Raw genomic sequence first — 27410 nt, 5'->3', positions numbered from 1 at the left:
TATAATGCCAAAACTAGAAAATCCCCCTCAAGTTTGGTCATCACGCCTAAAGAAGCATAAAAATCTCATAGTGAAGGTCCAGAGTGCAACAAAGATGGTACCAGAATTAAGAGGGAAGAGCTGCAGGCTTCAAACTTACCCACTTGGAAGAACGAAGCCTGAGGGGTGACCTGATCACAACCTATAAGTTTTAAGAAAAAGGAACAGAGAAGGGGGCCAGGTGAGGATATTCCCTCAAAGCCCAGTCCTCTGTTCCTAATGCTACCTTGCTAATGCGGGAAATGGCGAATAGTATGAAAGAAAGAAAAGAAAAGAAAAAGATATATATATATATATATATATATATATATATATATATATATATATATATATATATTGTTAGGGAGGTAAATGCAAGAGTCTTGGAAAGAGGGGCAAGTATGAAGTCTGTTGGGGATGAGAGAGCTTGGGAAGTGAGTCAGTTGTTGTTCGCTGATGATACAGCGCTGGTGGCGGATTCATGTGAGAAACTGCAGAAGCTGGTGACGGAGTTTGGTAAAGTGTGTGGAAGAAGAAAGTTAAGAGTAAATGTGAATAAGAGCAAGGTTATTAGGTACAGTAGGGTTGAGGGTCAAGTCAATTGGGAGGTGAGTTTGAATGGAGAAAAACTGGAGGAAGTGAAGTGTTTTAGATATCTGGGAGTGGATCTGTCAGCGGATGGAACCATGGAAGTGGAAGTGGATCATAGGGTGGGGGAGGGGGCAAAAATTTTGGGAGCCTTGAAAAATGTGTGGAAGTCGAGAACATTATCCCGGAAAGCAAAAATGGGTATGTTTGAAGGAATAGTGGTTCCAACAATGTTGTATGGTTGCGAGGCGTGGGCTATGGATAGAGTTGTGCGCAGGAGGATGGATGTGCTGGAAATGAGATGTTTGAGGACAATGTGTGGTGTGAGGTGGTTTGATCGAGTAAGTAACGTAAGGGTAAGAGAGATGTGTGGAAATAAAAAGAGCGTGGTTGAGAGAGCAGAAGAGGGTGTTTTGAAGTGGTTTGGGCACATGGAGAGAATGAGTGAGGAAAGATTGACCAAGAGGATATATGTGTCGGAGGTGGAGGGAACGAGGAGAAGAGGGAGACCAAATTGGAGGTGGAAAGATGGAGTGAAAAGGATTTTGTGTGATCAGGGCCTGAACATGCAGGAGGGTGAAAGGAGGGCAAGGAATAGAGTGAATTGGAGCGATGTGGTATACAGGGGTTGACGTGCTGTCAGTGGATTGAATCAAGGCATGTGAAGCGTCCGGGGTAAACCATGGAAAGCTGTGTAGGTATGTATATTTGCGTGTGTGGACGTATGTATGTACATGTGTATGGGGGGGTTGGGCCATTTCTTTCGTCTGTTTCCTTGCGCTACCTCGCAAACGCGGGAGACAGCGACGAGGTATAAAAAAAAAAAAAAAAAATATATATATATATATATATATATATATATATATATATATATATATATATATATATATATATAAAGGTAGAGTGTGAATTGTGTGCATGTGTATATATGTATGTGTCTGTGTGTGTATATATATGTGTACATTGAGATGTATGGGTATGTATATTTGCGTGTGTGGACGTGTATGTATATACATGTGTATGGGGGTGGGTTGGGCCATTTCTTTCGTCTGTTTCCTTTCGCTACCACGCAAACGTGGGAGACAGCGACAAAGCAAAAAAAAAAAAAAAAAAAAAAATCCTATGAGTCCACGGGGAAAATGAAACATGATAAGTTCCCAAGTGCACTTTCGTGTAATAATGGGAACTTATTGTGTTTCATTTTCCCCGTGGACTCATAGGAATATCTTGATCACGCGCAAAATTGTGATCCTTTCCAACATATATATTTATTATTTATTATTATTTTGAGCGATTGGGGCCTGAACATACAGGAGGGTGAAAGGCATGCAAGGAATAGAGTGAATTGGGATGATGTGGTATACCGGGGTCAATGTGTGGTAATAAAAAGGGTGTGGTTGAGAGAGCAGAAGAGGGTGTTTTGAAATGGTTTGGTCACATGGTGTGAATGAGTGAGGAAAGATTGATAAAGAGGATATACGTGTCAGAGGTGGAGGGAGTGAGTAGGAGGTTTAAAAGGCATGCAAGGGATAGAGTGAATTAGAACAATGTGGTATACTGGGGTCGACGTGCTGTCAATGGATTGAACGAGGGCATGTGAAACATCTGGGGTAAACCGTGGAAAGTTTTGTGGGGCCTGGATGTGGAAAGGGAGCTGTGGTTTCGGTGCATTATACACGACAGCAAGAGACTGAGTGTAAACGAATGTGGCCTTTGTTGTCTTTTCCTAGTGCTACCTCGCGCACATGTGGGGGGATGTGGTTGTCATTTCATGTGTGGCGGGGTGGCGATGGGAATGAATGAGGGCAGCCTATGAATTATGTACATGTGTATAAGTCTGTGTGTGTATATATATGTATACATGAGATGTATAGGTATGTATATGTGCATGTTTGGACATGTATGTATATTCATGTGTATGTGGGTGGGTTGGGCCATTCTTTTGTCTTCTTCCTTGTGCTACCTCCTATACCTCGCTAACGCGGGAGACAGCGACAAAGTATAGTAAAATAAATAAATATATTTATTTATTATCATATAACAATAAATATCTCAAAATTATTACACACTGACACACACAATGCCAGGTACACAATCATTTTATCATACATGTGCTCAGGCACTGTAAGCAATTATATGGTGCAAAGAAAAGAAAGTAGTTTTAGGAAAAATTTTCTGACCTTGAGGACTTTATACAGTATTCAGATATAGTTTATCACTGACATTGTTGTAGTATTTTTATTTACAGTATAAGATCATACCTATGGTAGCAGTAAAGATTTCATGAACTGAATTTAGAATAGTCCTATGTTTTTGTACATTGGTGATAAATTAATTAATATGAATATTGAATTAATTGTTCATGAAATACTTACTCTTGCATGTTGACTATAATTATGGGAGGAATAGAGTCTTAGTATATTCACTTATTCATCTAAAGAAATGTGTAGAAGTATTTGAAGGCAGATTACTATAATTTTGTCGAAGATATGTTTTAAGTTGTTTAAAAATCTGTAGACTCTTCGTCATCGTCTGTGAACACCAAAATTGCATCACTTTTTTGCACTGTAGGGGAAGTTCGAGACTGTAAGCAATCACTTAATGTAGGTTGCCAGCTGGTATCTTCAGATCCAGTGGAAAATGTTTGAGAAATTCCTGCTTTTGTGTTTTCTTCAAACTGAGTAAGACTAGATCCTTGTGTTAACCTTGCCTGAGGTATTTGGTCCACACCAAAGATTGATGGGTCACTTTTTGGTGGATGGGGTAGTGGCTGATGCTCTTTTCTGAGTTCCCAGTTTGAGCTGTGGAGATTGGGGTTCCCTAGCATAAGATCATAAGTATCTGGAGCGTTCCTTAAAGACCCCAACACATCTTGCACTCCACTCCTAGATGCTACGTTGAGCTTTTCAATTTCTCTTTTGAAGTCCTGGGCATCATCAAAGTTACCAGTCTCCTCTAGCAATGTCGCCATATTGCCAGCCAGCAGGAGGTACATGTATGCTTGTGGATATGAACGATACATGTTAGAGGCACGTGCCATTCCTATGAAATGATCAGCAAATATGGAAAGGAGACGTCCTGCACGAAGATCTTTCACACTTTGAACTTTATTTTTAAGTCTGATTGTTGATTGTTGCCTTTGATTCTTATTGGAGTCATCAGATGAAGCCTTTGTTGCAGCTTTTTTACGCTTCTTCCGCAGAGCATGGAGCTTCTCCTAGAAAAGAGTAAGATATGGTTTTTTAAGTAATTGCTTTTAAGTAATTTTTGAAACATGAAAGCAAGATGCTTTTTGTAAACCATATTTACCAAAAACTTTAGAAATGGATCCTTTGCTTTATTGATCTCTGTTTTTTGTTTCTTGAGTAGGAAATGTAACATTTATTTATTCTCTATTATACTTTGTCGCTGTCTCCCGCGTTAGTGAGGTAGCGCAAGGAAACAGACGAAAGAATGGCCCAACCCACCCACATACATGTCCACACATGCACATATACATACCTATATATCTCAATGTATACATATATGTAAGGCATGTGTACGTGTAGGAAGAGAGGAAAGTGATTGGTTCTCAGTGAATGTAGGTTTGCGGCAGGGGTGTGTGATGTCTCCATGGTTGTTTAATTTGTTTATGGATGGGGTTGTTAGGGAGGTGAATGCAAGAGTTTTGGAAAGAGGGGCAAGTATGAAGTCTGTTGGGGATGAGAGAGCTTGGGAAGTGAGTCAGTTGTTGTTCGCTGATGATACAACGCTGGTGGCTGATTCATGTGAGAAACTGCAGAAGGTGGTGACTGAGTTTGGTAAAGTGTGTGAAAGAAGAAAGCTAAGAGTAAATGTGAATAAGAGCAAGGTTATTAGGTACAGTAGGGTTGAGGGTCAATTCAATTGGGAGGTGAGTTTGAATGGAGAAAAACTGGAGGAAGTGAAGTGTTTTAGATATCTGGGAGTGGATTTGGCAGCGGATGGAACCATGGAAGCGGAAGTGGATCATAGGGTGGGGGAGGGTGCGAAAATTTTGGGAGCCTTGAAGAATGTGTGGAAGTCGAGAACATTATCTCGGAAAGCAAAAATGGGTATGTTTGAAGGAATAGTGGTTCCAACAATGTTGTATGGTTGCGAGGCGTGGACTATGGATAGAGTTGTGCGCAGGAGGATGGATGTGCTGGAAATGAGATGTTTGAGGACAATGTGTGGTGTGAGGTGGTTTGATCGAGTAAGTAACGTAAGGGTAAGAGAGATGTGTGGAAATAAAAAGAGCGTGGTTGAGAGAGCTGAAGAGGGTGTTTTGAAATGGTTTGGTCACATGGAGAGAATGAGTGAGGAAAGATTGACCAAGAGGATATATGTGTCGGAGGTGGAGGGAACGAGGAGAAGAGGGAGACCAAATTGGAGGTGGAAAGATGGAGTGAAAAGGATTTTGTGTGATCGGGGCCTGAACATGCAGGAGGGTGAAAGGAGGGCAAGGAATAGAGTGAATTGGAGCGATGTGGTATACAGGGGTTGACGTGCTGTCAGTGGATTGAATCAAGGCATGTGAAGCGTCCGGGGTAAACCATGGAAAGCTGTGTAGGTATGTATATTTCCGTGTGTGGACGTGTGTATGTACATGTGTATGGGGGGGGTTGGGCCATTTCTTTCGTCTGTTTCCTTGCGCTACCTCGCAAACGCGGGAGACAGCGACAAAGTATAAAAAAAAAAAAAAAAAAAAAATATATATATATATATATATATATATATATATATTTTTTTTCATACTATTCGCCATTTCCCGCGATAGCGAGGTAGCGTTAAGAACAGAGGACTGGGCCTTTGAGGGAATATCCTCACCTGGCCCCCTTCTCTGTTCCTTCTTTTGGGAAAAAAAAATTAAAAAAAAAAAACGAGAGGGGAGGATTTCCAGCCCCCCGCTCCCTTCCCTTTTAGTCGCCTTCTACGACACACAGGGAATACGTGGGAAGTATTCTTTCTCCCCTATTCCCAGGGATATATATATATATATATATATATACACACAGACATATATATACACATGTACATAATTCATACTGTCTGCCCTTATTCATTCCCGTCGTCACCCCACCACACATGAAATGACAACCCCCTCCCCCCGCATGTGCGCGCGGTAGCGTTAGGGAAAGACAACAAAGGCCACATTCGTTCACACTCAGTCTCTAGCTGTCATGTATAATGCACCGAAACCACAGCTCCCTTTCCACATCCAGACCCCACAAAACTTTCCATGGTTTACCCCAGACACTTCACATGCCCTGGTTCAATCCATTGACAGCACGTCGACCTCAGTATACCACATCGTTCCAATTCACTCAATTCCTTGCACGCCTTTCACCCTCCTGCATGTTCAGGCCCTGATCACTCAGAATCTTTTTCACTTCCTCTTTCCACCTCCAATTTGGTCTCCCAGTTCTCCTCGTTCCCTCCATCTCTGACACATATTAACCCATATTCGTTTCAGGTATTCATCTCCTTTAAAAAAGAAAAGTTGCCAAGAAAATGAATAATTTATATCAAAGGTTTGAAATCTTTTTTGTGTTGACATCCTAGTTTAGCAAATAGAATTACAAACTTTTATATTTGTAAAAGCACAAAACATTGTATGAATAGATAATTAAATGAAATCTTATGTGTTACTGTACTCCATTTTTTATTGGTTACACTCCAAGTGAGAAGTCATTTTAAGCAAAGCTGTATTATTGTCATTGGGTTGAAAGGAGGAGTCTCATCAAGGACTGTCTTGCTCCAAAGAAGTCCTTCATTTCCCTGCTTCTGCACGAGTTGCAACTTTGGAGCTGACTGTTTAGTGTCCCTAGTGCATGCGCAAATGATAGCACTTCAAATCCTGCTGTCAGGAAATGGTACTGCCACCCTCCTGCATCAGCGAGGTAGTGCCAGGAAAACAGACAAAAAAGGCCACACTCATTCGCACTCAGTCTCCAGCTTTTATGTGTAATGCAATAAAACCATAACTCCTGAGCCACATCCAGGCCTCACAGACCTTTCCATGGTTTACCTTAGATGCTTCATATTCCCTGGTTCAGTCCACTGACAGCACATCAACCCCAGTATACCACATCATTCTAATTCACTCTTTTCCTTGCAAGCCTCTTACCCTCCTGAATGTTCAGGCCCTGAATGCTCAAAATCTTTTTCACGCCATCCTTTTGCCTACAATTTGGTCTCCTGCTTCTCCTTCTTCCCTCTACCTCTGACTCATATATCCTCTTTGTTAACCTTTCCTCACTCATTCTCTCCATATGCCCAAACCATTTCAACACATCCTCTTCTGCTTTCTCAACCACACTCTCTTACCCATTCATTACTTACTAGATCAAACCACCTCACAAGTCATATTTTCCTCAAACATTTAATTTCCCATACATCCACCCTCCTCTGTACAACCCTGTCTACAGCCCATGCCTTGCAACCATATAATATTGTTGGAACTAATATTCCTTCAAACCTACCCATTTTTGCCCTGAAATAACGTTCTCTCTTTCCACACATTCTTAATCGCTCCCAGAACCTTTGCCCTCTCCCCCACCCTATGATTTACTTCTACTTCCATGGTTCCATTTGCTGCTATGTCCACTCCCAGATATCTAAAGCACCTCACTTCCTCCAGTTTTTCTCCATTCAAACTAAATTCCAATTATCTCTCAATCCTGCTGAACCTAGTAACCTTGCTCTTATTCACACTTACTCTCAACTTCCTCCTTTCACACACTATTCCAAACTCACTCACCAGCTTCTGCAGTTTCTCATTCGAATCAGCCACCAGTGCTGTATCATCGGCGAACATCTACTGACTCGCTTCACAAGCCCTCTCATCCCTAGCTGACTGCATACTTGCTCTTCTCTCCAAAACTCTTATATTAACCTCTGTAACCATCCCCTCCATAAACAAATTAAACAACTATGGGAACATCACGTATCCCAGCTACAGACCAACCTTCACTGGGAACCAATCACTCACTCTTCTCCCTTCCTACTCGTACACATGCCTTACACCCATGATAAAACTTCTTACTGCTTCTAACAGCTTACCTCCCACACCACATACTCTTAAGACCTTCCACAAAGCATCTCTGTCCACCCTGTCATATGCCTTCTCCAGGATCAAGTGTTTGCTTTGAAGAATGTGTGCGAGAAATACATAGATATATATTATTTTAAATTCATTTATTTATTATACTTTGTCGCTGTCTTCCGCGTTAGCGAGGTAGTGCAAGGAAACAGACAAAAGAATGGCCCAACCCACCCACATACACATGTAGATACATAAACGCCCACACACATTCATATACATACCCATACATTTCAATGCATACATACATATACATACACAGACATATACATATATACACAAGTACATATTCATACTTGCTTGCCTTCATCCATTCCCGTCACCATCCTGCCACACATGAAATGGCACCCCTCCCCCTGCGCACATGCAAGGTAGTGCTAGGAAAAGACAACAAAGGCCACTTTCGTTCTCACACAGTCTCTTGCTGTCATGTGTAATGCACCAAAACCACACCTCCCTCTCCACATCCAGGCTCTACAAAACTTTCCATGGTTTACCCTAGACGCTTCACATGCCCTAGTTCAATCCATTGACAGCACGTCGACCCTGGTATACCACACTGCTCAAATTCACTCTATTCCTTGCACGCCTTTCACCCTCTTGTCTGTTCAGGCCCCAATCGCTCAAAATCTTTTTCACTCCATCCTTTCACCTATATCACTATTATACCTGTTAATTTTAGCTTGTTCATTAATGAGAGTAAAGCATTTATTAACAAACAATTTCTTAAGAAAACAAATTAGATTAATAATGAAAAGAGTCGGCTCTGTAGTGAATATTCAGAAGTGAGATTTAGTTTATTCTTTGAAGTTAAACTTGCTTGTATTGAGCTTTAACAAAACTTCTCAGCAATTTTGTTGTGTTCTTTGAGAATAGTGTAGAGCACTCAAAAAGTAATGACTGACAAAGGTCAATTCCCAGATTTGATTCCATTCGACTATAACTCATTTTGAAAAATTTCGTTCTTTGATAAAGATAATCTTGTCAGAAAAAAATGCCTCTGTAAAATAAAGACAGCTATATCAAATGACTGATAAATATGGGATATTTGATGTGAAAAACATGGGGTAAAATGACTGATAAATATGGGGTATTTCATGTGAAAAACATGGGATATTTCATGGATCCTATTTTACCTTCATATTGCGATGTTCCCTCTCTTCTTCAGAATCACTGTAGAGGACATCCTCTCCATCATCAAACATGTTCTTGAATATAAGTAATATTAGTAATAAAGTATATGGGGATAGGGAAAGTTGTCTAAGCATCTACCCAAAAAGTTATTCTGGTATTTATATTGAATTTCAAAATTTCTTTTGCATAGACTTTTACACAAGCACATATGGTTAAACAAATACATATGTTGTGGATGGTTGGAATGTTTTAATCAAGGCGATAGTAAATTTTGGCATTCAAAATAAAAGACTGAATGGTATTGTGGTACAGAAAGTACAAGGGATGGGACCCCTTGGATATAGAACTCTATCCCCTTAATGTACAGTTGGGTAATGAATATCTTATACATTAAGAACATTAATGAAGCAGGGGGATGATAAACAAATCACTGATGATTTTTCAGACTGCAAGAAGACTATTTTCCTGCCAAAAAGGAAAGGCTTAACATTGAAGAAATACTGATTAAAAGACTTGTAGAAAATGTAGATGTGCCAGATGTAGGTTGAGGTGAAAGAGGATTAGTGTATATGATAAAGACAAGGGGAAAACCAGATTATGTTCAGCATGAAGTTATTTTGTCAGGAAGTGCTAAAGGTAAGAAACTTGTGAACAAGGTGAAATTCAGCTAGGTATTCATGAGAGGTGTTAGACCAATGGAAGAAGAAGAGAGAAGTAAAGAATAATGTGATAAGGCAAAAAAATGGTAGACATCAGAAGTTAGGTGGATCAGTCTCAGCAGTGCCTCAAGGAAGCCAAGAATGTAAAGTGATGGGAATACATTACTGGAAAAGATAAATCAAAAGCAAGTGGATGACTTCTTGTAGAGGAGAGACTACTGAACTTAAACACATCACCGATTCAGTGGAAAAAAAGTCATATATAATGAATCTCTTAACACTTCTTTAAGAGAGTGAGCTCCATTGTAGACAAAAGTGAAGATTGGATATGTTGTGTGTCTGGACTACCAGATAGCATTTAAAAAAAATGTATCAGTGGAGGTTGATCAAGAAGCTGAATTTTCTGGTAGAAAATCTTGGATTGTGTTCTGGAAAACATCTTGGACCAACATATTACTTAATGCACTAGAGTCTAAAAGGCAGATGCATCATTAGTATTGAATTTGTTTTCAAATAGTTTAACTTTAAGATAGAAAATATGGACTGTGGTGACTGTCTGTAAGAAAAGTAGATAAACACATCTCAAGTTTGAGGAAACAGTTATTTAGGATTTAAAAAAGCAATTAGAGGGGAATGTATATAGTAGCAGGAAAAAACTTTGGATTTATCAGGAGCAAATAGATTTTTCATGAATAATTTGTGTAATATTTTACATTTTGCTATAAATATTCCTCTTTTCTCACCTGTTCACTTGGTGTATCTTCCCCACCCCCAAGCTGTAGTAATTGTGGGTTCAGTTCTTGTAAACTGTATGTCTTTCTTGTTACAAGCTTATAAAGCTCAAGGATGTTAAGTTCTGGGAAGAAATCTGCATCAGTACGCATGCGCCTCATCGTGTGCATCAGGTATATAGGCAGGTTGTCTTTCATGCTTCTTACACGTGCCTGGAATGTTATGTTAGTTCAGTGTATCAAAATTTAGTTAGGAAAATTTAAAGTCTGTAAACAAAGGCACTTTATTTTACATATTAACAGTTCATGAAAAACAGTTAAAGTCATTTGCATTACCCATGGATTCTCACCTGTATTTGTCGTAAGTAGCGCTCTGGTATAGTTTCTATCATGTTGCACTTGTCAACAAAATAATGTGGGAGATTCTCAGTGGAGAGGCAGTTGTAGAGAGTTTTAAAGAATGTTTTCAACTTAATGCCTAATCTTTCTTCTTGCCAGTCTTTGAAGTTATGTTCACACATCCAAAAGAGAATGTAGCGAAAATGTTGTGTCTTGAGACCTGTGATATCGCCAAGGTGATCCCTCATCAAAAACTCTACCAGTAGCAGCAGTCGGATCTGTTGTAACATAGATTAATGGAGGACCAAAGATTATTTCTTTTGTATTTTAGATTCAAGAAATAATGGAAATGACTTATTGTTTATTTCTTTTCAGTAATGGTAGTTAAGGAAATAAAGGGAAAAAGTGAAACCATATCTTGTCATTGGCAGTCGGAGACCAGGGAGGTAATATTGCCAGTACTACCTGTGCTGAGCATGTAGGAGGGTGAAAGGCATGCACAGAATAGAATGAACTGGAGCAATTTGGTGTCCTGGGGTCAATATGCCATCGATAGATTGAACCAGGGCCTTTGAAAAGTCAGGGATAAACCATGGAAAGTCTCTGTGAGGCCTGGATGTGGAAAGAAAGCTGTGGTTTTGTGCATTACACATGACAGCTCATGTGGGGATGTAAGCAGATGTGGCCTTTCTTTTTCTGTTTCCTGGTGCTTCCTCGTTGATGCTGGGAGTGGTGGTGGTTTCCTTTGGGGCAGGATGGTGCCAGGAATGGATGAGAGTGAGTCAGTTCTTGTTCGCTGATGATACAGCTCTAGTGACTGATTCGAATAAGAATCTGCAGAAGTTGGTGACTGAGTTTGAAAAGTGTGTGAAAGGGGAAAATTGAGAGTAAATGTGAATAAGAGCAAGGCTATTAGGGCCATTAGGGTTGAGGGACAACTTAATTAGGATGTAAGTTTGAATGGAGAAAAATTGGAAGAAATTGAAGTGTTTTAGATATCTGGGAATGCACTTAGCAACAAATGGAACCATGGAAGCAGAAGTGAGTCACAGGGTGGGGGAGGGGGTGAAAGTTCTGGAAGTGATGAAGATTGTGTGGAAGGAGAGAACATTATCTCTGAGAGCAAAAATGGGTATGTTTGAATGAATAGTAGTTCCAGTAATGTTACATGGTTGCGAGGTATGGGCTATAGATACAATTGTAAGGAGGAGGTTGGATGTGTTGGAAATGAAATATTTGAGGACAATATGTGGTGTGAGGTGGTTTGATTGAGTAAGTAATGAAAGGGTAAGAGAGATGTATGGAAATGAAATGAGTGTGGTTGAGAGAGCAGAAGAGGGTGTGTTGAGTTGGTTTGGGCATATGGAGAGAATGAGTGAGGAAAGATTGACAAAGTGGATATATGTGTCAGAGGTGGAGGGAACAAGGAGAAGCGGGAGACCAAATTGGAGATGGAAGGATGAAGTGGAAAAGATTTTGAGTGATTGGGTCCTGAACATACAGGAGAGTGAGAGGTATGCAAGCAATAGAGTGAATTAGAACGATGTGGTATACTGGGGTCAATGTGCTGTCAATAGACTGAACTAGGGCATGTGAAACGTCTGGAATAAACCATGGAAACGTCTGTAGGGCATGGATGTGGACAGGGAGCTGTGGTTTTCATGCATTACATATGACAGCTAGAGACAGAACGTGAACAAATGTTGTCTATTTTGTCTGTTTTCCTGGTGCTACCTCGCTGAAGCAGGGGTTGGGGTTAGTGATGCTGTTTCATTTGGGCAGAGGTAGTGCAAGGAATGGATGAAGGCAAGCAAGTATGAATATGTACATATGTATATATGCCTCTGTATATGTATGTATATGTTGATATCTATTTGTATGTGTACGTGTGTATATATATATATATATATTTTTTTTTTTTTTTTATACTTTGTCGCTGTCTCCCGCGTTTGCGAGGTAGCGCAAGGAAACAGACGAAGAAATGGCCCAACCCCCCCCCCATACACATGTATATACATACGTCCACACACGCAAATATACATACCTACACAGCTTTCCATGGTTTACCCCAGACGCTTCACATGCCTTGATTCAATCCACTGACAGCACGTCAGCCCCGGTATACCACATCGCTCCAATTCACTCTATTCCTTGCCCTCCTTCACCCTCCTGCATGTTCAGGCCCCGATCACACAAAATCTTTTTCACTCCATCTTTCCACCTCCAATTTGGTCTCCCACTTCTCCTCGTTCCCTCCACCTCCGACACATATATCCTCTTGGTCAATCTTTCCTCACTCACTCTCTCCATGTGCCCAAACCATTTCAAAACACCCTCTTCTGCTCTCTCAACCATGCTCTTTTTATTTCCACACATCTCTCTTACCCTTACGTTACTTACTCGATCAAACCACCTCACACCACACATTGTCCTCAAACATCTCATTTCCAGCACATCCATCCTCCTGCGCACAACTCTATCCATAGCCCATGCCTCGCAACCATACAACATTGTTGGAACCACTATTCCTTCAAACATACCCATTTTTGCTTTCCGAGATAATGTTCTCGACTTCCACACATTCTTCAAGGCTCCCAGGATTTTCACCCCCTCCCCCACCCTATGATCTACTTCCGCTTCCATGGTTCCATCCGCTGCCAGATCCACTGCCAGATATCTAAAACACTTTACTTCCTCCAGTTTTTCTCCATTCAAACTTACCTCCCAATTGACTTGACCCTCAACCCTACTGTACCTAATAACCATGCTCTTATTCACATTTACTCTTAACTTTCTTCTTTCACACACTTTACCAAACTCAGTCACCAGCTTCTGCAGTTTCTCACATGAATCAGCCACCAGTGCTGTATCATCAGCGAACAACAACTGACTCACTTCCAAAGCTCTCTCATCCACAATAGACTTCATACTTGCCCCTCTTTCCAAAACATTTGCATTCACCTCCCTAACAACCCCATCCATAAACAAATTAAACAACCAAGGCGACTAAAAGGGAAGGGAGCAGGGGGCTGGAAATCCTCCCCTCTCGTTTTTCTTTTCTTTTTTTTCTTCCAAAAGAAGGAACAGAGAAGGGGGTCAGGTGAGGATATTCCCTCAAAGGCCCAGTCCTCTGTTCTTAACGCTACCTCGCTATCGCGGGAAATGGCGAATAGTATGAAAGAAAGAAAGAAAGATATATATATATATATATATATATATATATATATATATATATATATATATATTTTTTTTTTTTTTTTTTCATACTATTCGCCATTTCCCGCATTAGCGAGGTAGCGCTAAGAACAGAGGACTGGGCCTTTGAGGGAATATCCTCACCTGGCCCCCTTCTCTGTTCCTTCTTTTGGGAAAAAAAAAAAATAAAAAAAAAAACGAGAGGGGAGGATTTCCAGCCCCCCGCTCCCTTCCCTTTTAGTCGCCTTCTACGACACACAGGGAATACGTGGGAAGTATTCTTTCTCCCCTATCCCCAGGGATAATATATATATATATATATATATATATATATATATATATATATATATATATATATATATATATATATATTTTTTTTTTTTTTCTTTTTTTTTTTTTTGCTTTGTCGCTGTCTCCCGCGTTTGCGAGGTAGCGCAAGGAAACAGACGAAAGAAATGGCCCAACCCACCCCCACACACATGTATATACACACGTCCACACACGCAAATTAACATACCTACACAGCTTTCCATGGTTTACCCCAGACGCTTCACACGCCCTGATTCAATCCACTGACAGCACATCAACCCCGGTATACCACATCGCTCCAATTCACTCTATTCCTTGCCCTCCTTTCACCCTCCTGCATGTTCAGGCCCCGATCACACAAAATCTTTTTCACTCCATCTTTCCACCTCCAATTTGGTCTCCCTCTTCTCCTCGTTCCCCCCACCTCCGACACATATATCCTCTTGGTCAATCTTTCCTCACTCATTCTCTCCATGTGCCCAAACCATTTCAAAACACCCTCTTCTGCTCTCTCAACCACGCTCTTTTTATTTCCACACATTTCTCTCACCCTTACGTTACTTACTCGATCAAACCACCTCACACCACACACACATATATATATATATATATATATATATGTGAATAAGAGCAAGGTTATTAGGTACAGTAGGGTTGAGGGTCAAGTCAATTGGGAGGTGAGTTTGAATGGAGAAAAACTGGAGGAAGTCAAGTGTTTTAGATATCTGGGAGTGGATCTGGCAGCGGATGGAACCATGGAAGCGGAAGTGGATCATAGGGTGGGGGAGGGGGCGAAAATTCTGGGGGCCTTGAAGAATGTGTGGAAGTCGGGAACATTATCTCGGAAAGCAAAAATGGGTATGTTTGAAGGAATAGTGGTTCCAACAATGTTGTATGGTTGCGAGGCGTGGGCTATGGATAGAGTTTTGCGCAGGAGGATGGATGTGCTGGAAATGAGATGTTTGAGGACAATGTGTGGTGTGAGGTGGTTTGATCGAGTGAGTAACGTAAGGGTAAGAGAGATGTGTGGAAATAAAAAGAGCGTGGTTGAGAGAGCAGAAGAGGGTGTTTTGAAGTGGTTTGGGCACATGGAGAGGATGAGTGAGGAAAGATTGACCAAGAGGATATATGTGTCGGAGGTGGAGGGAGCAAGGAGAAGAGGGAGACCAAATTGGAGGTGGAAAGATGGAGTGAAAAAGATTTTGTGTGATCGGGGCCTGAACATGCAGGAGGGTGAAAGGAGGGCAAGGAATAGAGTGAATTGGAGCGATGTGGTATACCGGGGTTGACGTGCTGTCAGTGGATTGAATCAAGGCATGTGAAGCGTCTGGGGTAAACCATGGAAAGCTGTGTAGGTATGTGTATTTGCGTGGGTGGACGTGTGTATATGCATGTGTGTGGGGGGGTTGGGCCATTTCTTTCGTCTGTTTCCTTGCGCTTCCTCGCAAACGCGGGAGACAGCGACAAAGTATAAAAAAAAAAAAAAAAATATATATATATATATATATATATATATATATATATATATATATATATATATATATATATATATATATATTTTATGTTGAAGGCTCCAGTCACAGACAAAAGTCCACATCAAAGTCAGGCCTTAATTGAATCAGAGAGAGAATTATGAAAGGGAAAAAGAAGAGACAAGGGAAAGTATTTATGAGTTTTGGAGTAAGTGGAAAAAACCTGTCTTGAAATGTGCCAGGTCATAGATATTGGGAATTACACGATAAGGTAGAGTTCCAAAGCTTGATGTATAAGGAAATAAGCGGTTATCTAAACATCCCACCCTTAAGTTGTTGATGGCCACACAGTAATCATGTGATGCAGCAGCTTGCCGAGTATTGTGTAGTCTATATTAGAGAGATGTATACAAGTAATTGTTAATGATACCTTACCTGTGTTTATGTATATATATATATGTAATATGAGTGGATGGGCCATTCTTAGTTGGTTTTGCTGGTGCTACCTCGCTGACAGGGGAAACGGCAACCAAGTATAATAAAACATAGATAATGAATAACCTTACCTGTGTATGTCCAAGGCTCCTTAGAAGAATCTGTTCTGCCTTAGCAAATTGTATCTGCCACTCAATCTTCATGACACGATTAGGTTCTTTTGGGTTGTAATGACCTATTGGCACAAGGTTGCAACCCATTTGTATAGATTCTTGGATGCTTTGTTCCTTAGGCCACCTGGAGAAGTGTATTGTATGTATAGACTAATCAATTTGAATTTTTGGTAAAATTTTAGTTCTGTTCAGGTGTAAGGTACCTTAGAAAAGAATTGAAAATTATTGTGTTGTTGCATTACACATGACAGCTCGAGAAAGGATATGAATAAATGTGGCCTTTCTTTGTCTGTTCTTGGCACTACCTCTTTTTAATGTGGGAAATGGTGATCAAGTATGAATAAAAGAAATTGAAGAAATGAAAAAAAAATTCAAATAGAAATAAAAAGAATTCAGAAACTTGCATCAGACAGCTGTTTACTCTTACTCTATAGAATGGATGGTTGTGCTCTTTTGAAATTTGTGACACATTCATCTTGCATTAGCAAGATACATCACTTTCCTTATCTGCTTTGACAAGTTGTTACTATACTAATTGGACATTGTGCAAAATATGAATTGAAATCAAGATTAATAGGCTTAGCAGGATAGAGGGACTGGTTGGTTAGGGTGTGAGTTTGAATGATGAAAATATGAAGGAATTGAGGTGTTTTAGATTCTTGGGAGTGGACTTGCTTGCAGGTGGAACCATGGAAGCAGAAGCATGTCATAGGGTGGGTGAGGAGATGAGAGTTCTGGGAGCATTGAAGAATGTTGGGAAAGAAAGGCTGTCATCTCTGAAGGTGAAAATGGGTATATTTGAAGTGTAGTAGTCCCACCAACATAGTATAGATGCAAGATTTGGGTTATAGATGAGGATGTGCAGAGGAGGATGAATGAGTTGGAAATGAAATGTTTGAGGACATCTGTGGAGTGAGGTGGTTCTGTGGGGTGAGGTGGTATGACTTGAGTATGTATTAAAAGGGAAAGAGAGAAGTATGGCAATTAAGAGTTTAGTTGAGATAGCTGAAGAGGGTGTGCTGAAATGGTTTGGACATATGGGGAGAATGAGTGTGGAGAGGTTTACAAAGAGGATATACGTGTCAGAAGTGGAGGGAACAAAGAAAAGAAAGAGACCAAATTGGAGATAGAAGGTTGGAATGAAAAATATTTTGAGTGATTGGGGCCTGAGCATGGATAGAGTGAATTTGAACGATGTGGTATACAAGGGTCAATATGCTGTCATTGGACTGAAGTAGGGTATGTGAAATGGCCATGGGAAACCTTAGAAAGGTCATTAGGGCCTGGTTGTGGATTGGAGGCTATTATGCACTGCACATGATAGCTAGAGAATGGATGTGAGCAAATGTGGCCTTTTGTCATCTGTTCTTGGTGCTGCCTTGCTAATGTGAGAAATGAAGATCAAACGTGGAAGAATAAATACTTGGAACTAACCTGTATGTCATTTTTGTTTCGGGGTCAGCACGTGCTCTGCGTTCCCTCAACTTCCATTCAAATGCACATGAAGGCCATTCCTTCACAATCATAGTAGGGATGAATTCGATGTTAAATTTTGGTCCTACCTAGTTTGGAAAATAAAAACACATGATTATACTTTTTTATGTATGGGTTATGAGATAAGGTGATACGTTGAGAATAATTTTCAAACGTTTTAGTCACTGATCACCTTCATTTTTGAAAGACCCAATAACAGTGTTGAAAATATTTACTTCTAAGTTTTACATGTTGATTTAAGTGTGTGGGAAATTAAATGTTTTCATTTGTCTGTGATTAAGATATAAAAAAATGTGAAACAGATGTGCAATGCTTCTTCAGTTACATACAGTGGGGAAAGCTAAAGCAAAATTCTGAGATTCAGATTTACCTGCAAAGATTTTTTATTTTTACATGCAAAAAGGGAGGCCACCATTCTTTTCCATCTCCACTGTAAACCTAATGTTTGGGTGTTGACTATTTAGATAATCAAGGAGTTTACAAACAAGAGAAATATATCACAGCAGTACAAATGAGTCAGTATTACACTTATACACAGAATAAAGTAGAACTAGAGAATTATTCAACCACTTACTCTCGTGGAAGCACTTTAGCTATGTAGGGCTAAGAGGTAAACCCATTCCCACACCTGCTTGTTATACATAAATCTTGTTATCATTTTCATTATTGTCATTGAACTTGGACAGGATATTTGGGTTTGATGAAATGTGATGAAAGTAATGCCTCCAAGACCCAGTATCAGCCTATCTCACTATTGAAATTTCCTTGCAACTTTTTCCTTCACTGGTTCTGTAATTCCACCTCCAGACTCAGTGAACATGCTTAACATCCACTTTATCTTAGAAACCCCACATTATGCAAATGGCTAAGTCTGCCTCTGACAAATGGGAGTCCTGTTTAAATGTCAGAATTTCTTTTCTTCGAAACTGTTGCTCTATTTATATGAAGGCTTAATCCATCCTTGCATGGAGCTACTGCTCTCACGTCTGGGATGGTTCTAGCTCTGCAACCTTACTAGACAGAGTTGAGTTGAAATCAGTCAGACTCATCAACTGGGAGTATCTATCTTTTCTCCCAGGCTCACTTCAAAACTTGATCTGTAGGTATTACTTTGGTTTTTGTTCCCCGGAGCTGCCTACTTGTATGCCTCCTCCACTAACTAGACCACGCAGTACTTGGCAAGCTGCTGCATCACATGATTATTGTGTTGCTGTTGGCATCCCAAGAGTGGACAGTTTTGATTATTTCTTTCCCTACACCTCAAAGCTTTGGAACTCTTTCCCCTCTCATGTCTTCTCCAATAACTGTCACTTGATACTTTTTAAAAGACAGGCTTTTTACTCCCTTCAAAATTCAATACTCTCCTTTGTCTCTTCTTTTTCCCCTTAAAATAACCTCTCCATATTCCAGTTAAGGCACAGCCTTGATGTGGACATTAAAAAGAGATAATGCATGAAATTATTCATTTATTTATAATTGGCCCATGATCCCCTTCCAGGGCATTCTTGCAGCTTCACTTTCAGTGGCAGGGAAACAATGGGCTCCTTTGGAGTGAAACATTTTTGATGAAACCGTACCCTAAATGATTCAGCCTTGCCTAAGGTGACTTTTAACTCATAGTGTAACTTCATACAGGTGGAGTCGGGCAACAGCTTTGAAGGCTCAGGGCCTGAACGTACAGGAGAATGCGGGGCATGCAAGGGAAGGAGTGAATTGGAGTGATGTGCTTACAAGGGATAATGTGCTATCAATGGCTGAACTAGGGCATATGAAGTAGTGATATGAAACCATGGACAGATATGTGGGGCCTGATTGTGGATAGGGGCTCTTAGTTTGGATGTGTTATACATGATAGCAAGAGACCATGAGCAAATGAGGCCAATTCTTCATATGTTCCTCGCACTACCTCACCATTGTAGGAGATGGCAAGCATGTATGAAAGAAATAAATTGATTACATAAGTGTATTTGTTATTGTGTTCTGTGAAAGTGCATGTTTATTGCACTGTACTTGTAGTCACATACCTCCACATTTGACGGTAAGTTTGTCAAAACTGCTGGCTACTGGAAATGACTGATTTAGAAGACCCTGTTGCTTGTGTATGTGTAGAAGGGTATTTGATTACTAGTAGTTGAGTAATGATTTCTTTGATATGGACTCCATAGCCTAGTACTACTAGTAATTGAATAGTAATTTCTCTAATGGGTTCCATATCCTAGTTCTTATATACCTGTTCCCATATAAATGGTAGCAGTTCGAATCCTGGTTTCAGGAGGGCATTATGTGTTACATTACAAGTGAGAAACTGCAGAAGTTGGTGACTGAGATTGGAAAAGTGTGTGAAAGGAGAAAGTTGAGAGCAAATGTGAATAAGAGCAAGGTTAGTAAGTTCAGTAGGGTTGAGGGACAAGTTAATTGGGATGTAACTTTGAATGGAAAAAAGTTGTAGGAAGTGAAGTGTATTAGATATCTGGGAGTGGACTTAGCAGCAAATGGAACGATGGAAGCGGAAGTGAGTCTCAGGGTGGGGGAGGGGGCGAAGGTTCTGGGAGTGATGAAGAATGAGTGTAAGGAGAGAACATTATCTCAAGAGAGCAAAAATGGGTGTAACCTGCCCCATAGGAAACAGCATTGCGAACCCCTACTTCAGTGAGGTAGTGCCAGGAAAACAGACAAAAAAGGCCACATTTGTTCACTCAAGTCTCTAGCTGTCATGTGTAATGCACCGAAACCACAGCTCCCTATCCACATCCAGGCCCCACAGATGTTTCACATGCTCTGGTTCAGTCCAGTGACAGCATGTCAGCCCTGGTATACCACATCGTTCCAATTCACTCTTATTCCTTGTACACCTCTCACCCTTCTGTACGTTCAGGCCCTGATTGTTCAATATCTTTTTCACTCCATCCTTCCACCTCCAATCTGGTCTCCTGTTTCTCCTTGTTCCCTCCACCTCTGACACATGTATCCTCTTTGTCAGTCTTTCCTCACTCATTCTTTCCTTATGCCCAAACCATTTCTACACACCCTCTTCTGCTCTCTCAACCACACTCTTTTTATTTCCATACATCTCTCTTACCCCTTCATTACTTACTTGGCCAAACTACCTCACACCACATATTGTCCTTTCATTTCCAACACATCCACCCACCTCCGTACTAGCCCATGCCTCGCAACCATATAACATTGCTGGAACTACTACTCCTTCAAGCATACCCATTTTTGCTCAAGATAACATTCTCTCCTTCCACACATTCTTCATTGCTCCAAGAACCTTCACTCCCTCCCCCTCCCTGTGACTCACTTCTGCTTCCATGGTTCCATTTGCTGCTAAGTCCACTCCAAGATATCTAGAACACTTCACTTCCTCCAATTTTTTTTTCATTCAAACTTACATCCCAATTAACTTGTCCCTCAACCCTAATGAACCAATAACCTTGCTCATATTCACATTTACTCCCAACTTTCTCCTTTCACATACTTCTCCAAACTCAGTCACCAACTTCAGCAGTTTCTCACTCAAATCAGCCACTAGAACTGTATCGTCAGCGAAGAACAATTGACTCGCTTCCCAGGCCTTCTCATCCCCAACAGACTGCATATTCACCCCTCTTTCCAAAACTCTTGCATTTACCTCCCTAACCACCCCATCCATAAACAGATCAAACAACCATGGGGACATCACACACCCGTGCAGGCAGACCAACATTCACTTGGGGCCAATCACTCTTCTCTCTTTCTACTTGTACACATGCCTTACATCCTTGGTAAAAGTTTTTCACTGTTTCTATTAACTTAACTCCCACACCATATACTCTTAAAATCTTCCACAAAGCATCTCTATCAACCCTGTCATATGCCTTCTCCAGATCCATAAATGCTACACATCAAGTGATGACCACAGCAAGTCTCCACATATCCCTGTCCTTACATGCCCCCCTTGCACACACCATTCAACACATTCTTCCATCATATCTCTCCCTCCAGTACTCTTCCACTGTATTTCTCCATGTTATGGGGTCTTCCCCTCATGCCAATCACTTTAATTGTACTATCATGCATTCTCCTTGTAAAGTTCCTATTTTACATTCTTTCCATTTGCCCAAACCATCTCATTAGTGTTTCTTCCACTGTACCACTCCATAATTCATTCCCTCTGCATTTTTGCCATACCATGCTTTCTCCACATCCATAAGTGCCTTACATAGATCCTTCTGTTTCTCATAAGTGTTTCTCTCATCTTTCAAAACATGGATGCGTGTACACTGAAATATCTCTCATACAAACAATTTATACTCACAAATCCCCCTTTCCCCAACAAATACAACACTAGCAAAACCATTTAAACTGTAATGATTCAATGTGTTTTAAAAACAGCCCCCACCCAGTTTTAGAATCATCTCTACCAGACAGACATACGCTATTGTGAAACTTGTTTGTAAGGAAGATGCATTACAACACAGAATGGTGAATGATGGTAAGAGATTTCAAAATTGTTAGACCTCAGAATGGTACTGCTATGTGCTACAAGCCAAATAAAATGAATTTCATGAATGGGAAGGGCAAATTTCTTTTTTCTTTTGCTTTTGTTACTTAGGAAATCTAAAACAAATTGGCCATATATTTTAAAGACATTACTATTTCATCTAAGAAAGTTTTGATTTAATAAATAAACAACTTACTTGTTCAATCATGAGTTCATGGGCAAGAACTGCAGGAACTTGCATTTCACACGTATCAACCAAATGTTCTTTACCTAAAATTTTTGCCAGTTCCTCAAATTCATCCTCAAAGCATTCTAGATACCTCTCTGATGAAAAATAAGTTCTTCTTTCACTTTTGGTTGCAATACCATAAGCATCTTTGTGATCCTTTATCTTTATTTTCCGATTTAAGAAACAGTCCTCATTTATGTGTGCTGAAAGGCAGATTTCTTTTGACTTTTCAGTTTCTTTTTCTAATTCATTAACTGTCTCATTTTCAGATTTATTCTGTAACACGTTCAAATAATTATTTTTTTGTTTATTCTCGACCTCGTCTTCAACTAATGCTAATTTTTGCATGACTATTGTCAGTCCCTCCTCCTCTTCCTCACTGCCCTCTTCAACTCTTGCTAATTTTTGTATGACTGCTGCCATTCCATTACTATTCACTAAATGCTGCTGTTTGGAGGCAAGTTGCAAGCGTTCCATATTTGGTCCCACTTTTGGGAATACTCCGCTTGGTCGTCTTTCTCTTAAAATTCTTGGTCTTGACATTTCATCACTCATTCTTGCACCTGGATATCCATTTTGAAGGTGACCTTCTGCTCCACTCCTTATTACATTTATACTTTCCTTGAGTTTGCCAGTAGGATAGCGTTCTGGTAGTACTCCACTTGGTCGTCGAGCTGACAGCATTTTTGAGGGAGGAAGATTATGTATAGGTTCATCATCATCATCAGTGTCTTCAAATTCTGATGATATTGATCTCATGTAAGACCTGTCCATTCTCTTTGGAATGGGGTCATCATCATCTGAATAAAGCGCTTGAGAATTTCGACGTAAAGGTCTTACATCTACGACAGGGTCAGGCAGAGACTCGTCAGAAGGTTTCATGTAGCCATAGATGTCTTCATAAGTGTTATGCCTTGACACACCTGGGATGATATCAGCACATCGCAGTCTTACATAGCCTGGAAAATAGGTATTAATATATAAGTGAAGTATTGGTTTAACCTATAAAAAACTTTATATACCATCTCTGTCTTGCATAGCTTGTTTATTTGTTTTTATGTGATAGCTATGCCCAGAACACGATGGATAACTTCCTGGGTAGGTTAATGACATCATGACAACATAGTACTTTATACTGTATCTGAGATGCAAATTCGGGTCACTAGAATTGCTCCTGCAGTCACCTTATGTAATATGGTAACTCTCGCCTGTAGCACCATTGCTGTATATTCTTTACCTTTTGAAATATTTTATAAAATATTTTCCCAGAAAAGAAGAGTGAATGTTGGGGTGAAGAGGGTGGTGAGAGTAAGTGAGCTTGGGAAGGAGACTTGTGTGAGGAAGTACCAGGAGAGACTGAGTACAGAATGGAAAAAGGTGAGAACAATGGAAGTAAGGGGAGTGGGGGAGGAATGGGATGTATTTAGGGAATCAGTGATGGATTGTGCAAAAGATGCTTGTGGCATGAGAAGAGTGGGAGGTGGGTTGATTAGAAAGGGTAGTGAGTGGTGGGATGAAGAAGTAAGATTATTAGTGAAAGAGAAGAGAGAGGCATTTGGACAATTTTTGCAGGGAAAAAATGCAATTGAGTGGGAGATGTATAAAAGAAAGAGACAGGAGGTCAAGAGAAAGGTGCAAGAGGTGAAAAAAGAGGGCAAATGAGAGCTGGGGTGAGAGAGTATCATTAAATTTTAGGGAGAATAAAAAGATGTTCTGGAAGGAGGTAAATAAAGTGCGTAAGACAAGGGAGCAAATGGGAACTTCAGTGAAGGGTGCAAATGGGGAGGTGATAAAAAGTGTTGGTGATGTGAGAAGGAGATGGAGTGAGTATTTTGAAGGTTTGTTGAATGTGTTTGATGATAGAGTGGCAGATATAGGGTGTTTTGGTCGAGGTGGTGTGCAAAGTGAGAGGGTTAGGGAAAATGATTTGGTAAACAGAGAAGAGGTAGTAAAAAGCCTTTCGTAAGATGAAAGCCGGCAAGGCAGCAGGTTTGGATGGTATTGCAGTGGAATTTATTAAAAAAGGGGGTGACTGTATTATTGACTGGTTGGTAAGGTTATTTAATGTATGTATGACTCATGGTGAGGTGCCCGAGGCTTGGCGGAATGTGTGCATAGTGCCATTGTGCAAAGGCAAAGGGGATAAGAGTGAGTGCTCAGATTACAGAGGTATAAGTTTGTTGAGTATTCCTGGTAAATTATATGGGAGGGTATTGATTGAGAGGGTGAAGGCATGTACAGAGCATCAGATTGGGGAAGAGCAGTGTGGTTTCAGAAGTGGTAGAGGATGTGTGGATCAGGTGTTTGCTTTGAAGAATGTATGTGAGAAATACTTAGAAAAGCAAATGGATTTGTATGTAGCATTTATGGATCTGGAGAAGGCATATGATAGAGTTGATAGGGATGCTCTATGGAAGGTATTAAGAATATATGGTGTGGGAGGCAAGTTGTTAGAACCAGTGAAAAGTTTTTATCGAGGATGTAAGGCATGTGTACGTGTAGGAAGAGAGGAAAGTGATTGGTTTTCAGTGAATATAGGTTTGCGGCAGGGGTGTGTGATGTCTCCGTGGTTGTTTAATTTGTTTATGGATGGGGTTGTTAGGGAGGTGAATGCAAGAGTTTTGGAAAGAGGGGCAAGTATGAAGTCTGTTGTGGATGAGAGAGCTTGGGAAGTGAGTCAGTTGTTGTTCGCTGATGATACAGCACTGGTGGTTGATTCATGTGAGAAACTGCAGAAGCTGGTGACTGAGTTTGGTAAAGTGTGTGAAAGAAGAAAGTTAAGAGTAAATGTGAATAAGAGCAAGGTTATTAGGTACAGTAGGGTTGAGGGTCAAGTCAATTGGGAGGTAAGTTTGAATGGAGAAAAACTGGAGGAAGTAAAGTGTTTTAGATATCTGGGAGTGGATCTGGCAGCGGATGGAACCATGGAAGCGGAAGTGGATCATAGGGTGGGGGAGGGGGCAAAAATCCTGGGAGCTTTGAAGAATGTGTGGAAGTCGAGAACATTATCTCGGAAAGCAAAAATGGGTATGTTTGAAGGAATAGTGGTTCCAACAATGTTGTATGGTTGCGAGGCGTGGGCTATGGATAGAGGTGTGCGCAGGAGGATGGATGTGCTGGAAATGAGATGTTTGAGGACAATGTGTGGTGTGAGGTGGTTTGATCGAGTAAGTAACGTAAGGGTAAGAGAGATGTGTGGAAATAAAAAGAGCATGGTTGAGAGAGCAGAAGAGGGTGTTTTGAAATGGGTTGGGCACATGGAGAGAATGAGTGAGGAAAGATTGACCAAGAGGATATATGTGTCGGAGGTGGAGGGAACAAGGAGAAGTGGGAGACCAAATTGGAGGTGGAAAGATGGAGTGAAAAAGATTTTGTGTGATCGGGGCCTGAACATGCAGGAGGGTAAAAGGAGGGCAAGGAATAGAGTGAATTGGATCGATGTGGTATACCGGGGTTGACGTGCTGTCAGTGGATTGAATCAGGGCATGTGAAGCGTCTGGGATAAACCATGGAAAGCTGTGTAGGTATGTATATTTGCGTGTGTGGACGTATGTATATACATGTGTATGGGGGTGGGTTGGGCCATTTCTTTCGTCTGTTTCCTTGCGCTACCTCTCAAACGCGGGAGACAGAGACAAAAAAAAAAAAAAAAAAAATTCCCTATCCATGTATATCCCTTCTGCCATATAATTCCAACTTCCCTTTGTTACCACCTTGACCCACTCCCTCGTGTCCTTACCCACAGCACCCTGATCATACCCTGTTGCCAGAATTTCCCAACCATATCTTTTAGATTCAAACCTAACTCCTTGTAAATTATTACACTCACATATAACTGTATTTTCTCCAATGTAACCTTTACAATTTATTCTTCTGTCCCAATTACCTCCCATTCTTCCCCCTACTCCCAGTCCATTCCATCTTTATCCTTCTACCCCTACCTCAGCCCCACCTTATTACTAGCCTTGATATCTATTATCAGTCACCTCTCCACTGAAACTTTGTCCCCTGCAGTGAACCTTATATGAGGAAGAAGCATTATTTTCTTGATTACACACCTTATGATTGATGTGAAGTTTGCACGAGAATATATGTGTTAATAGCTGAAGTGGGCAAGTATGAAGTCTGTTGGGGATGAGAGAGCTTGGGAAGTGAGTCAGTTGTTGTTCGCTGATGATACAGCGCTGGTGGCGGATTCATGTGAGAAACTGCAGAAGCTGGTGACGGAGTTTGGTAAAGTGTGTGGAAGAAGAAAGTTAAGAGTAAATGTGAATAAGAGCAAGGTTATTAGGTACAGTAGGGTTGAGGGTCAAGTCAATTGGGAGGTGAGTTTGAATGGAGAAAAACTGGAGGAAGTGAAGTGTTTTAGATATCTGGGAGTGGATCTGTCAGCGGATGGAACCATGGAAGCGGAAGTGGATCATAGGGTGGGGGAGGGGGCGAAAATTTTGGGAGCCTTGAAAAATGTGTGGAAGTCGAGAACATTATCCCGGAAAGCAAAAATGGGTATGTTTGAAGGAATAGTAGTTCCAACAATGTTGTATGGTTGCGAGGCGTGGGCTATGGATAGAGTTGTGCGCAGGAGGATGGATGTGCTGGAAATGAGATGTTTGAGGACAATGTGTGGTGTGAGGTGGTTTGATCGAGTAAGTAACGTAAGGGTAAGAGAGATGTGTGGAAATAAAAAGAGCGTGTGGTGTGAGGTGGTTTGATCGAGTAAGTAACGTAAGGGTAAGAGAGATGTGTGGAAATAAAAAGAGCGTGGTTGAGAGAGCAGAAGAGGGTGTTTTGAAATGGTTTGGGCACATGGAGAGAATGAGTGAGGAAAGATTGACCAAGAGGATATATGTGTCGGAGGTGGAGGGAACGAGGAGAAGAGGGAGACCAAATTGGAGGTGGAAAGATGGAGTGAAAAGGATTTTGTGTGATCGGGGCCTGAACATGCAGGAGGGTGAAAGGAGGGCAAGGAATAGAGTGAATTGGAGCGATGTGGTATACAGGGGTTGACGTGCTGTCAGTGGATTGAATCAAGGCATGTGAAGCGTC

The 27410-nt window shown here is 40.7% G+C and overlaps 2 protein-coding genes across 2 annotated transcripts in view; one reads left to right on the top strand and one right to left on the bottom strand.

Moving 5' to 3' along the window:
* The window catches only part of r (carbamoyl-phosphate synthetase 2, aspartate transcarbamylase, and dihydroorotase rudimentary), a 175032-nt gene that overhangs the window by 80886 nt on the left and 66736 nt on the right, over positions 1–27410 (top strand). The gene's annotated exons all lie outside the window — the stretch shown is intronic.
* LOC139766064 (uncharacterized) overlaps positions 3110–27410 on the bottom strand; it is a 42996-nt gene continuing 18695 nt past the window's right edge. Inside the window, exons 6-12 of the mRNA XM_071694218.1 lie at positions 22332–23323; positions 17590–17717; positions 16114–16279; positions 10583–10849; positions 10245–10445; positions 8845–8916; positions 3110–3823 (exon numbers count right to left, since the gene is read on the bottom strand). Coding sequence (XP_071550319.1) covers positions 3110–3823; positions 8845–8916; positions 10245–10445; positions 10583–10849; positions 16114–16279; positions 17590–17717; positions 22332–23323 — 2540 coding nt within the window. The remainder of the gene's footprint in view (positions 3824–8844; positions 8917–10244; positions 10446–10582; positions 10850–16113; positions 16280–17589; positions 17718–22331; positions 23324–27410) is intronic.

Source organism: Panulirus ornatus, chromosome 56 (genome assembly GCF_036320965.1).
Source record: "Panulirus ornatus isolate Po-2019 chromosome 56, ASM3632096v1, whole genome shotgun sequence".
In the NCBI taxonomy this organism is placed as follows: Eukaryota; Metazoa; Arthropoda; class Malacostraca; order Decapoda; family Palinuridae; genus Panulirus; species Panulirus ornatus.
This window is presented reverse-complemented; position numbering and strand designations above follow the sequence as displayed.